Source organism: Silene latifolia, chromosome 6 (assembly GCF_048544455.1).
Source record: "Silene latifolia isolate original U9 population chromosome 6, ASM4854445v1, whole genome shotgun sequence".
In the NCBI taxonomy this organism is placed as follows: domain Eukaryota; kingdom Viridiplantae; phylum Streptophyta; class Magnoliopsida; order Caryophyllales; family Caryophyllaceae; genus Silene; species Silene latifolia.
This window is the reverse complement of record NC_133531.1, coordinates 33,794,061-33,807,863: the sequence shown is the minus strand read 5'-3', so window position 1 is coordinate 33,807,863 and position 13,803 is coordinate 33,794,061. Positions and strand designations below refer to the sequence as shown.

The 13,803-nt window shown below is 39.1% G+C and overlaps 2 protein-coding genes across 4 annotated transcripts; both read left to right on the top strand.

The window, feature by feature from the left end:
* Positions 1-105: 105 nt before the first annotated feature.
* LOC141586695 (transcription initiation factor TFIID subunit 8-like) lies at positions 106-3,215 on the top strand. 3 transcript variants are annotated; one of them, XM_074407997.1, is made up of 3 exons: positions 106-214; positions 675-910; positions 1,586-3,215. In XM_074407997.1, the coding sequence occupies exon 3, from the start codon at positions 1,918-1,920 to the stop codon at positions 3,004-3,006; it is 1,089 nt and encodes a 362-aa protein (XP_074264098.1). In that variant the 5' UTR covers positions 106-214; positions 675-910; positions 1,586-1,917; the 3' UTR covers positions 3,007-3,215. The 3 variants fall into 3 exon arrangements, with proteins under 3 accessions (XP_074264098.1, XP_074264097.1, XP_074264099.1); XM_074407996.1 differs by lacking the exon at positions 675-910; XM_074407998.1 differs by lacking the exons at positions 106-214; positions 675-910 and having other exon boundaries at positions 1,586-1,775; positions 1,870-3,215.
* A 3,345-nt stretch (positions 3,216-6,560) lies between these two features.
* LOC141586694 (cell division control protein 48 homolog E) lies at positions 6,561-12,676 on the top strand. Its single transcript, XM_074407995.1, has 9 exons — positions 6,561-6,703; positions 6,821-6,986; positions 7,732-7,960; positions 8,934-9,700; positions 9,802-10,023; positions 10,309-10,380; positions 10,490-10,771; positions 11,511-11,870; positions 12,196-12,676. The coding sequence occupies exons 1-9, from the start codon at positions 6,675-6,677 to the stop codon at positions 12,490-12,492; spliced, it is 2,424 nt and encodes an 807-aa protein (XP_074264096.1). The 5' UTR covers positions 6,561-6,674; the 3' UTR covers positions 12,493-12,676.
* The last annotated feature ends 1,127 nt before the right edge of the window (positions 12,677-13,803 follow it).

Genomic DNA, 13,803 nt, shown 5'->3' with positions numbered 1-13,803 from the left:
TTTAGAATATTCTACGAGTCAGATTTGCTCGAGTTCGGTTGGGACACTCGGGTCGGGTCAGATATGCCGCCTTTGTATTATATGCATAAAATTTCCAAAAATTTTATGCCCATATTCGTATATATACACGACTGAGCAGGTGAAAATAGTAAAGAGAGCTAACATCTCCTCGCAAATTGTGACGCCATCAGCAGCCTATATCCAATCAACCAAGGTTCTCCCTTTCCTCCTCCTTTTAATTCAAATTTCACAATTATTTATTCATGTCGTAATTTTTATGATTATTTACTTATTTTATGCTTAGAAATTAGAGTTTTATTGGAGAATATTTGCATTAGGGTTTATGTAAATATTGGGGGTTTTGATTGATTTTTAGTGTATTTGTGTTTTGATGATGTTATTAGGGTCGGTTTGTGGGTAAAATTGAGAATGAATTGGGTTTTGTGGGTAAGGTTTCTAAAAGGGGCAAAATTGAAAACGGAATTCGGGAATTTGATTCCAATTTCGTTATTCGTAGGTGTTGCTGCATATGAATTGTTTGATTTATGTGAAAGAAATCGTCTTTGTGGTTGTAAATTTACCCCAAGTTAATACTCAATAAAAGAGGTTACTTTGTGAAATTTTTATTGGGTTTGTGTGAGATTGTAATTAATTTGTATATGTAATGTTGGTAGATATTAATTTGAGAACGGAAGCAAAGAGCCGTTTTAGGTAGTATTGTCAATTTAGACCTGGCAAACCGGTTTTCTGGATCACGTTGAGCTCCCATATGTTTCAGTTGTGTCATTATCAAGTCAGTTAAGGGTAACCGGGTAAGAGTCAGTTTGGGGTCCATCAGGAATTGGATCAGATCGAGACAGTTCAGGGTTTCATATCATTCTCGAGTTCATCTATTCGGCTACAGATTGAGGTAGGTCAATACAGGTCGGATCATCTCAGTCAGGTTTTTGCTAGATCTAGTATAATGGCTGTCTGGAAATGAAAATTTAAGAAGTTGAAGTTATATTGTACTCTGTACTAGGTGAGATGGTATGATGAGTTTAATAGGTGATTAGGCGAGATGTTTGGAAAAGAAATAGTTATGTAGGAATTGTACAAGGTATAACGAAGTGAACTGTTTTCATATATGGATGATATATTTCATTTAATTGCTGTAGTTTTTGATTTTACAGTAAAAAAAATTCCTTGGAACTGGATTTCTTCCCTAGATTTCGTAGTAAACTAGCATCTTACCTTTAAAGTCTCATCCATTGAGCTACTTGTATTTATTGGTTACATAAGTACTAAATTGTTTTATACATCAAAAGATACTCTGTATTATTTATCAATACATTTTTATAAAATTTAAAGTGTCTTAGAGAATTTTTAAACAAATTACTTATTACAGGAAAAAGGACCAATTATTGTTCCATTTTGTGTTATACTATATACAAGTAATACAACATCAGTTTTGAATTTTAAAAAATTCAAAAATATAGAAATTGCTTTTAAAATTGATGATGATATACCGAGAAAAAATTGTGCCCCCCTTCACTTAAATTCTAGGTCTGCCACTGTGTTGACATATCTATCTAATGTGATGAAGGTTGGTGAAGATTGCTGAAATCCTGAAGCGTCACTTGGTACTTATCATTTGGGCATGAGAAGGGAATAGTGATCTTATCCGTGTTTGTGGGTTGTGCCCCCATTGTTGAAATATTGATTCACCACTGTCAAAACCCTAGAATATTAAATGCGAAAGTTGTAGATTGCAAGAAACACGTTACCGATAGCGGGTATTTCCTTTTATTGCTCTCCTATAACAAGTTAAAGAATATTACGTCTTCTTTGCCTCCTGATTTGGCCTGCTGTTTTATTTGAGTATTTTAGGGATGCACTTAAACAACTTTGCATCCCCTCAAATCTGCCCTTGGGAAGATGAGCGAGAATGAGAAGGAAGCTCCGAAAAGAGCTCTACCTGATGATTTTGGTAGAACTGTCTCAAAAATTGCAGTAGCACAGGTTTTGGAAGGAGTTGGGTTTGATTTTGTTAAGCAATCGGCATTGGATGCATTGACCTGTGTCGCTGTACGGTACATAAGCGACTTGGGGAAGTCGGCTAATTCTTATGCTAGTTTAGCTGGTAGAACAGAGTGTAATGCTGTTGACGTAATTAAGGGGTTAGAAGACTTGGGTTCTAGTTGTGGGTTTTCAGGTGGGTCTGAGGTAAACCAATGTGTAGCTCGTTCTGGTGTTATTAAGGAGATGTCTCAGTTTGTGGGTGCAGTGGAGGATATACCGTTTTCTCAGCCAATTCCGCGGTTTCCTGTCATCAAAACTGCTCGACAGATACCCAGTTTTTCCGAGATGGGTGAAAGTCCGGATAGTAAGAACTTACCAGAGTGGTTGCCTGCCTTCCCTGATCCCCATACTTATATGCACTCGCCTGTTTGGAATGAGAGGAAAACAGACATTCGTATTGATAAAGGTGAGCAAGCAAGGCAGAGGAGGAAAGCTGAGCGTTCTTTGTTAAATTTGCAGCAAAGATTGTTGTTCAACGGGTTAGCTGGGCCTTCATCTCTAGACAATTATCAGACCGATGATGAAAGGGGTGCAAGAGGAGCTATAATGGAGGATAATCCTTATCTCGCACCAGCATTGCCTGCAGGGGAAAAAGACGTGGCCATGGTTGCTATGCCATCTAAGCTAGCCAACCAAGGCGATCGTAAAACTCGGTCTGTGCGGGAGACATTTGCACCGGTCATTGATGCCTTAAATGGCGGGGCATTGGATCCCATGGATGTGGATAGAAAAGTGGTTTCACAAAGACGGCCAGTTGTTCATTTCAAATTGAAAGCGGGTAAAAAAATGTTGGTGGAAGATTTGGATATACATCTGAAAAACATGGGGAAAAATAAGAGAGGATGTTGGTTTCCACGGGACGATGACAAGGATGATAAGAAAAGGAGAGTGGAACTAATTCTTAGGCAGTCTATGGAGTATAACCAGGAACATTCTCAGATGTAGAGTAGTATTTTGATGAGTTGACATTAGCAGGTAACTTATTTAGAGCATTGTATAAGCATTTTCTTTCACATACCCTCTACAAATCGCGTGTAGTATGACTTTTGATAGTGCATTCGTTTTATGGCTTTGATTGATGATAATGTAATGATTTTCGAATTTTGTATTGTTTGGGTAAAGCAAGTTCGATACAACACTGTAATTTACACAATATGTTCCAAAAACAGGACTTTTCATGGTTGCATCTGTGTGTGTAGAAGCAACAGTTTAAGTTTGCCTTCCATTTTTTTGCCCTACCTCACTAACAGTTAAATCATTTCAAGATAGAACTTGATTTAAACTTAAAAAAATTGAGAGAAGAGAAAACAGGGAGGATTCAAATTGATTCTTTGAGAATTACGGTGCGTTAAAGGTTGTGTCCTAGCGGATCTGAATCACCATCATAAAATTTCAAAGTTTGCCCCTTAAATTTATTTGGAATTGTTATGTAGAAGCGTCGATACCTATTATAAGGCCATATTGCATCCGTGTTCACTGTCCATTGTAGTACGATAATGTCCGCATAGGGCTACGAAAGCAATGATTGCTCTTGTCGACTCTTCATGGCACGGTTGCCCGGGAATGAGAACAAAATGAGAAAGTGGTCCTCTCGTTGGATGAGTTCCTAGCCAGGTCGAAATTCCGTAATTTACCAGGAATTCTACCGACAGTTTATGGATGAGGACTGTCGTCGCTCGCTACGGTTGCTCTTACAATTGACCCTTCTCATCGTCTTCCTTCTAAATGATACCTTTCAAATGTAGCTTGTGGCCGGGGCAAGGTCAAGTAACAAAAATATTTAATTTTCCGACACAGGACTGAGTGCCATTTTAGTAAGATACAAGGACGCCCCCGTGCTCCTATGCGCATGCTCCTAGTCTTAATTCTTCTAGCTGATTTAAGATTTACTTTTGGGCTCCTTCCCACTATTCATTTTTCCAATTGCTAAAGATCGTCAACACATTACCTTGATAAATTTAAGGAAAAATTACAAAAAAGCACCTTGTATTTGCGTATTTTTACGAATAACCACCTTGTATTTCTGTTTTTACAAATAACCCCCACACTTTCACGTATACTCCCCAATTACCACCGTATATTTGACTCGAGTCTCGGTTTTTATATTTTCCGACTCTTGAAGTACTGGTAACTTTTTATCTGAAATATCCATATTACCCTTATCAACTTAAACAATACAATAAATTACTAATACTATTCCTTTTTTTCCCCCAAATCATCCGCCAAGCCATGAAGCCCCAAATTGTTATAGCTAATCTCAATGTCCTCTCCCTCCCTTCCTGTCAATTCTGATTATGAACCATGAAAGTCAACCACATATATTCATACCCTTGAGGCTTGATCTCCCCATTAATTAATAACCATTTCTGATTATACTTGTGAATATGGATACCGTCCCAGAAATTGGCCTTGAAGGGCTATAGAAAAGGTTCGTGCAAGATGTAATGTCACTAATGATTTGGAATCCTTTTGGTGGGACGATGAGTAAGATACCAGGTTCTCAAATACCGTTTCTTCACAGAAATGGCAAGATGGAAGTGCTAGTGAAAGTAGGCATATGGAATGGATTAGGCAAATACGACGTACTCACGTACATAACTATAGCGTATGTTTACTGTAATTTATTTACATTGACAGAAAAAATATGGAATATTGGTAGATTGCCATAATGCATTGGTATGATTTGACAGTAAAGGAGTCAGAGGGAGAAGGAGATTGAGAGTAGCTGATATAATTTGGGATTTAGGGTTTGAAGATGAGTTGGGGAAAAAGGGGAATATGGATTGATGAAGGTAATATGGGTATTTCAGATAAATTGTTACTTCAAGAGTCGGAAAATATAAAAACCGAGGCTCGAGTCAAATATACGGTGGTAATTGGGGAGTATACGTGAAAGTGTGGGGGTTATTTGTAAAAACAGAAATACAAGTTGGTTATTCGTAAAAATACGCAAATACAAGGTGCTTTTTTGTAATTTTTCCTAAATTTAATGAACTTCCCAACTCCACCCACCCAACATTTCAATTAAACTAATCAACGAACAATTTAATCGACAAATTAAACTAAGAACTAAGATCGAAGTACTAACAACTTAATCGAATAAACCGATCTAAACTAACAACGAAGATTGAATTAAATCAACTTGATCAAAATAATGAATTACTAATCGAAACAATGGAATAATAATCGAACAACGTTAAATTAATCGAATTATTAAAAAGAAAATGAGGTTGGATATGGAACTCCCTCCTCCCGAAAATTTTCGGGGATTAACACTGTTCCGGGCGTAATTCCAGAGCAGATATTCGTTACCACCCGTTGCTTGTAGAATGATGTCCTTGGTTGAATCCTTCTTGTCTTTATCGTTCCTCTCGGCCTCTCCTGCAACAATGAACGAACTGAGGGCTTGGCTTTGTGCCAAGCGTACTCACTCCGACGCTCAAGTCAGTAACTTAGGGGATAAGTTGTTCCTTGGCTAAATGTATATTGTAGAGAGATAAGGAAGATTATACCAGATGAATAGTGTTTTTTAGGTTAAGTTGTGGATCCTTTCCTCAATGAAGGTTGAGGAGTATTTATAGACTTTCACCTTTTGTCACGTAGTGGCCAAGTGGCCAAGTGGCTAGCGGTGGAAAGACGATCTACCCCTCGGCGAGGGACCTATGGCGGCCGGCGGGCCTGTTGACTCACCGCCGAGGGGTCTTGGATGTGAGTACGCGTGTATGTGCCCGGTATCAAGTTGCCATGCCGAGACCAGTGACGACAGCCGATGGGTCAGACGGCTAGGTTGTCTAAGCCGTTGACTTGCTGTGGATATCTTTGACCTTGCTCAATATGTTGACTTGGTCAGCGGTGCAGAATATGCCCCATCAAACACATTGTCAACTGGTGAAACTCATATGACCAGGTAGCCAAGTCCATCAAACGGTATAACATAGAGGGGGGAGGAATTCGAAGTTGCTATTATTACAAATTCACGATATTTCATTCTTAACCACTAGGCTAAGACCACTTTAATCTTACCAATAAATAGAGGTGGACATCGGGCCGGGCCAGGCCGGGCTGGCTGGCAAGGGGCCAGGCTGGTAGGGAGTAAGCCTGAGTTCATACCACGGGCTGGAAGTGTGCGGGCTAGAGTCAGGCCATGCCGGGGTGTGATGGCCCTCAATCGGTCAGTTAAACATGAGGGGTTGGTAGGCCAAGTTGGCCATGCGGGTTGGGATATCGATGTGGGCTGAGATTTTTGCGGATCGGGCTTACACCATTCACAACCCGAGAACAACCCGTTTTGGTGAGCGGGTTGGGCAGGCCAGAAGATTGTTGAAAAGGTTTACCGGGCCATGCCAGTGTGGGCCGGTCCAGCCCACACATGTGTCCAGGTGTACCGACAAATCATACAACCATACCAATTAGGCAATTACCAATTTACCATTACCAATTCAAATACCAATACCAATACCAATACCAATACGGATACGGATACGGAGTATTATTACTGTACAATGTACATATAAATACCAATGAGAACCAACAAGTTTTCTCATCCTTTTCTTCTTCAACACAACATATATTTCTGATCTACACACTTGCCTGTTTCACCAACCCCAACAACAATGGCAGACAAACCTGAATCTTCTGATTCGTGAGTTCCCTTCTCTTTATTCATTAGATCTCATCCAATTCCGATCTTAATTTTCTTACTTTTTTGCATATGGTTTGTTGGGTCATTCACTAATTTCTGGTAATTGTTTTTTAACAGGAAGGGGACTAAGAAAGACTTTAGCACTGCAATTTTAGAGCGCAAAAAAGCCGCGAATCGCCTCGTCGTCGATGAAGCTGTTAATGATGATAATTCTGTGGTTTCTCTGCATCCTGATACCATGGAAAAGCTTCAGATTTTCCGTGGTGATACCATCTTGATCAAGGTATAATGGGTTGCATTGTTTTCAATTAATTGTAGCTTAATTTGTGATCAGGGTTTGATAGATTTGTACGCATTAAGTATTTTGTGGGTTTGGGGATGTGTAATTGAAATTAATTAGATTTTGGTCTGCTGAGAATTGTTCATACCGTCGTTAACTTTGTTTCTGATTATTTGGGAGGGATGTGTGTATTTTGAGTAGTAATATTGCGTGTCCAACTTGGTTGAATTGTATATTTGACAGTATTAATTAGAGTAAGGGTTGAGTTTGCTACGCCGTCCTTGGCTAATGTAAAGAGTTATCCTTTTATACGGTTCTTGCCTCTCGGATTAGGGTTTGGTTATACTTCAGTTAGTACAGAATTAGTGCTATTTCTATGGATGTCTATACTACAGTTGCTGTGATTTAGTGTAGTACTATGTTAAAACTGTGAGTGCCTGTAAGAGGCGCCTCCTCGAAGGAGGGGAGGGGGTTAGATGTTTCCAGCCTTTTCCAGGCAGCAACCAAGAGGGTTGCCCAGTGATACAAAATTGAAAAAAAGAGACCACCATCTACTGATTTGAGAAGCATAGGGGGTTTTATGAGCTGTTTTGATTGAGTACATTATATTCCATTATCCAAAAGAATTGTCTGTATTTTGCTCCATGGTATGCAGATGGACATTATTTTTCTTAATGTGTCTCCATGAAAGATTTGTTGTCAGCAATCATTTTGATTCTTACTTTCTGCTTGAATTATTGTACTGCAGGGGAAGAAAAGAAAAGATACTATTTGCATTGCGCTAGCTGATGAGACATGTGATGAACCAAAAATTAGGATGAACAAGGTTGTGAGGTCAAACTTAAGAGTTAGACTTGGGGATGTGGTTTCTGTACATCAGTGCCCTGATGTCAAATATGGAAAACGTGTGCACATTCTTCCTGTTGATGATACTGTGGAAGGAGTGACTGGAAATCTTTTTGATGCCTACTTGAAACGTGAGTACAATTCCGACTATCAGTTTTTGTGTTATATATATTATGTGTGTTCTTTCATCTTGAAAGATGTGATCTGTCACAGTTTTAATGTGCTTGGTTTTGTGAATTGTTGCTGAGCCTTTTGTCTGTGTGGATGATAATTAAATTGAAATTTCTGATTAGACGTCCTCTAGTATTCATGCTTGCATGTATAATCATATAGGGGTGATAAGTTTCTGCTATAGATAATCTCATCCTTTCTTGGATGTCAATAACATGGGTTCGAGTACGTAAGCGAATCTTCATACTCGGGACTCTGGTAGAAGTGTGATGAATTTTGACATGAACAGTATTTCACTCTTGAAAAAGACTATTGTTCTTGTGGTTTTGTGTTTAAGCTAAATTAGCAAAAGAGAAACATAATGAGGTGTTTAGGGCAATTCCAACCTGCGTAAATAATATGAAGTAACAACTGCAACCTTGCGTTCTTGCATTGGTTTGAGTTACAATTATCCCTAATCCTCATACCTCGCTCGAGCCTAATCTTTGAACTCAACTCGCAGTTGGATATTCAACAAGGATCAAGTTACTTTATGGTCATTAATGATGTTAGAACATGAATATTTGAATTTTTTTATTACATTATGTTCTCTCTCTAAAGTGAATACATGCAGCAGACTTATAGGAGTAATTGATATAAAGCATAATTATCTGTCTCTTATTTTGTATAGGGGCGTCTTTCAGTTTCTGTATATGGGCGTCAGTTTTAGGGTATCTTTTTGTACATCGTAGTTTTAACTTTTAAAATGTTACATTGCAAGTTTTGTAACTCTCTATAGAGTAATGTTAACTGTTAAAATAGATGAATGTGTGCTGGTTAAAACTATACATATTCAAGCCAACAAATCACTTGTTGCAAGTTGCGTAAGCCATTAAACACTTGATCTACTTGGCGTCTTTGACTTCTAATTTTCTGTCTAACCTTTTTGTACAGCATACTTCCTAGAAGCTTACCGCCCCGTGCGTAAGGGTGATTTGTTTCTCGTCAGAGGGGGTATGAGAAGTGTTGAGTTCAAAGTCATTGAGACTGACCCTGCTGAGTTTTGTGTCGTTGCCCCGGATACCGAGATCTTCTGTGAGGGGGAGCCTGTGAAAAGAGAAGATGAAAACAGATTAGACGAGGTTGGCTACGATGATGTTGGCGGAGTTCGTAAGCAAATGGCGCAAATTAGGGAGCTGGTTGAACTTCCACTTCGACACCCACAACTATTTAAATCTATTGGAGTGAAACCACCAAAGGGAATTTTGCTCTTTGGGCCTCCTGGTTCCGGGAAGACTTTAATAGCCCGTGCTGTCGCTAATGAAACTGGGGCTTTCTTCTTTTGTATCAATGGACCTGAGATTATGTCCAAAATGGCTGGAGAAAGTGAAAGCAATCTCAGGAAAGCTTTTGAGGAAGCAGAAAAGAATGCTCCCTCTATTATCTTTATTGATGAGATTGATTCAATTGCTCCAAAAAGAGAAAAAACCAATGGAGAGGTTGAGAGGCGAATTGTTTCCCAGCTCCTTACCCTTATGGACGGACTTAAGTCACGTGCCCATGTTATTGTTATGGGGGCTACTAACCGTCCCAATAGCATTGACCCTGCGTTGAGAAGGTTCGGTCGCTTTGACAGGGAAATTGATATTGGTGTTCCTGATGAAGTTGGTCGCCTTGAAGTTCTTCGCATTCACACAAAAAACATGAAGCTTTCTGAAGATGTATGTGTTCTGGTTACTTTCGTATGCATGCCACATGGTGATCTTTGTGATACTTGATCAATAGGTTACTTACACGGATATAATTGATTTAATTTTTGTAGGTTGATATGGAAAAAATCTCAAAGGAAACACATGGTTATGTTGGTGCTGACCTGGCTGCTTTATGTACTGAAGCTGCTCTGCAATGTATCAGAGAGAAGATGGACGTAATTGATTTGGAGGACGACACAATAGATGCCGAAATTCTCAATTCTATGGCTGTCACAAATGAGCATTTTCAGACTGCTCTTGGTCAGAGCAACCCATCTGCTTTACGTGAAACTGTAAGTCTTGGTATTAGAGGCTACATTAATCAAACTCGATTGAAACTATCCGACATGCATTGTGTTCAAATGTCGGGTATTTTTTTATTCGAAAAACCTTAGATGTTTTTGGCTTAAATATGTACTGTCCAAATGTGATATCCGTGTGTCAGTTTCAGACAGGAGTACGAACATGAAGTCAAATTAACAGTCTGAGTAACATTAGTCAGAGGTGTCCGTGACTTGTGCTATGTTTTCATTGTTGCTAACCTTCAGCCCTAACACTTTTTTTTTTCTGCTTTGAAGGTCGTTGAAGTTCCTAATGTTAGCTGGGCTGATATTGGTGGCCTTGAAAATGTTAAGAGAGAGCTTCAAGAGGTTCTTTTATTTGTTTACTTTTCACATGTGATTTTGTTCTCATCCCTCCTAGGTTTATATCCAATTTTTTCTGACTCGAGAATGTGGTTTCCTCCTTTTCACCGTGTAGACTGTTCAATACCCAGTGGAGCATCCAGAGAAATTTGAAAAATTTGGAATGTCACCTTCAAAGGGTGTTCTTTTCTATGGCCCTCCTGGATGTGGGAAGACTTTGCTAGCCAAGGCAATTGCAAATGAGTGTCAAGCTAATTTTATTAGTGTGAAAGGTCCTGAACTGCTGACCATGTGGTTTGGTGAGAGTGAAGCCAATGTTCGCGAGCTTTTTGACAAGGCTCGTCAGGCAGCTCCATGTGTTTTGTTCTTTGATGAGCTCGATTCAATTGCAACTCAGGTATATCTTCCCTTAAAATGGTTTTCCTCTTATGTTGATTGTTTAAAACGCTGCCATTTCACTCATTAGTTGCAAGCCCATAGCCAAGGCTTTTCTTGACTTTTCCACAATGTTCTTTTATTAGTCACTGGCAGTTGAAGGTTTGCCTATTATGGAATCTTGTTGGGATGGGAGTGGGAACATCGTGATTGAACTAGGACTTAGGGTGGACAAAGCTATCACGTGTTTTTCGTTAATTTGATTGTACAAAAAACCGTAACTAACCTATTTGTGCTTTCTTAATGACATGACTCATGGTATTCTTGTTGGGTACTACTTAGTACTTACTAGATGTGTATACCTTACACCCATTGTGATGGAAGGAAGACCTCCCATCCCACCCACAAAGTTTTGGTGGCCAAGGCAATCTTGTGGTTTTCATTGATGTGATCCTTTTGTGTCTGATATTTGATATGTATGTTCTGATCTTATGGACATACATCCTACATTGTTGGAGGAAGGACCATCTCTCACTCATGTCTCCTTCTGCACCTCTTATAATGCTTTTCTTAATTCACGCCACATATTGGTCTAAAAATTTAAGCTGGCAGTTGGATAGGCCTAAATTTTACAATGGTTGAGAAAATGATCACATGCAGTCTTGCACAAAAAACTAGTAAATGGAGGGGTTCTATTGAGGAGAAATATAGTATATTAAAAACAAAACATTTTTCACTCTTTTTTTGACTTGTTTGTGCAGAGAGGAAGCAGTGTCGGAGATGCCGGAGGTGCTGCTGACAGAGTGTTGAACCAACTTCTCACTGAAATGGATGGCATGTCTGCTAAGAAAACTGTTTTCATTATCGGAGCCACTAACAGGCCTGATATCATTGATCCAGCGCTTCTTCGACCTGGGCGTCTTGATCAGCTTATCTATATCCCGCTGCCAGATGACGAGTCTCGCCTCCAAATTTTTAAGGCAGCCTTGAGGAAGTCTCCTATTGCTAAAGATGTTGATCTCGGTGCCCTTGCCAAGTACACTCAGGGTTTCAGTGGTGCTGATATTACTGAAATTTGCCAGCGCGCATGCAAGTACGCCATCAGGGAAAATATTGAAAAGGCAAGCATCTTTTACATCGATTTTATTTTTTCAAATTTAGTGTTATCTAAAGATGAGTATCTCACTACATTGCCGATCAAGATATCACATGAACTACCCATCTGACTTTTTTATTACCTTGTAAATTAGTCGAGATTGACTTTCTTGTCAGATTGTGAACCTTAATTACATAAACCTGGTTCACGTCATAACTTTTTTATTCAGGCTATCTACTCGCCTCTAATTTGCAGCTCTCTTTTTTATGTCAGAAGTCTGATATCCTGTTAGGATACCTCACATAGTCGCATACATAATAACATAGATTTACTGTTATTTTGGTTTGCAGGATATTGAGAGGGAGAGAAGGAGAAGCGAGAATCCCGAGGCAATGGAGGAGGATGTTGAAGATGAAGTGGCTGAGATCAAGGCTGCCCACTTTGAAGAATCGATGAAGTATGCTCGAAGGAGTGTAAGCGATGCTGATATTCGCAAATATCAGGCGTTTGCTCAGACCTTACAGCAGTCCCGAGGCTTCGGGTCTGAGTTCCGCTTCTCCTCCAACACAACAGCTGGAGGGACCACCACCTCGGATGCATTCGCTGCCTCAGCTGGTGCAGCTGATGAAGATGACCTTTACAATTAATCTTTTATTTTAACATTATGCATTGCATCATCAATTGGAACGTTTTGGCTGCTATTAGAGAGAAAAGCCGTACACTTGGTAATTTTCCTTTTGTGATTCAAGTGAAAATGATTGTACATTAAATAACCATGGAGGGAAATTATTAACATTTTATATTGAATTGATAAAACAGCTTTAGCCGAAATTCATTTTAGAAGTTGTATACTTGTATACGTGAGATGACGACATAAATAACAATACGATGAGAAAATGGTAAAAAAAAAAAATGATGATTTGGTGGGATTCGAACCTTGTATTTGCAGGTTGGGAGCATTAGTAGAAGTGTAGTAGGAACCAGCAGTCAGAATTCTTGTAAACCCGAATGACTTGGCCCAGAATAACGTGACCTGCTCTCAACCGGTCACCTAGTCTGTTAGGTCTAGTCTTAAACAGTATAATTTATGGGCCTGTTTTTCAATTTTATTAAAACTGTAATTGTAACTCACTGGTTACCTTATTAGTAGACAGCAGATGAATAAACATTTTGCATGCACTTAGAAAGTTGAAAACAAACAATGAGCAAGGGTAGCAAAATTTATATATGCTGAAATATTAGGCATATATAAGGGAGATGTTGCCTACTGCCTACTGGCACCAACAGTTAGAAGTAAGAACTGAGGTAGTATACGAGTACTATTTTCGAGTTACAGAGAGTTTTAATTCGCGGTAGGATCGGTTTTTCTCTCTCTAAAAAAACGTAGAGAGAGCTTTCCTCTCTTTTTTCGAGAGCTTTTCTATCAAAAATCCTACATCTTCTTCAAGCAACTACCCTTTGATTTTCCCTAGATTTTCTGTCAGTTCTTCAGTAGCTGGATATTGGTCTGGGAATTTGCTCCTAAATCCTTTTTCGTCTTAAATCTAACCTACCTAGTTTCAATGATTGGTTTTGTGTGATTTTAATTGGAAGTGCGAAACCCTAAATTCCCTCTCTTCGATTTGGGGGTTTTTCAGATTAACCAATTCATCCTACTCTATATTCCTATTTTTCCTTATTATTGCTCTATTGCTTCTCTAATTGGTCTCACCAAACCCTAATCTTTTGTTTTCTGCTCTTTGAGCTTCTTTAGCGTGAAAATCCCTCTTTATTATTTCAATAATTAGCCTGCTACGCATTTAATTGGTGGTCTGCTACTTTAGTAATCTTGGCTTTCGATTTTCTCAACTCTGCACTTGTGCTAGTTGTAAGGATTGACGTTTCATTCGTCTCTCTTCAGTGTTTACTATTTAAACCCTTCAAATGGCTGTGGGTTTTCCACCCCAGTCATCACATTT

What these genes read in the sequence shown, in the direction of transcription:
- LOC141586695 (XM_074407996.1), top strand. Translation starts at nt 1,918, where the DNA reads ATGAGCGAGAATGAGAAGGAAGCTCCGAAAAGAGCTCTACCTGATGAT.
- LOC141586694 (XM_074407995.1), top strand. Translation starts at nt 6,675, where the DNA reads ATGGCAGACAAACCTGAATCTTCTGATTC. An exon ending in AAACCTGAATCTTCTGATTC is followed by an intron (nt 6,704 to 6,820) that starts GTGAGTTCCCTT and finishes GTTTTTTAACAG; the next exon opens with GAAGGGGACTAAGAAAGACT. An exon ending in TTAAGAGAGAGCTTCAAGAG is followed by an intron (nt 10,381 to 10,489) that starts GTTCTTTTATTT and finishes TTCACCGTGTAG; the next exon opens with ACTGTTCAATACCCAGTGGA.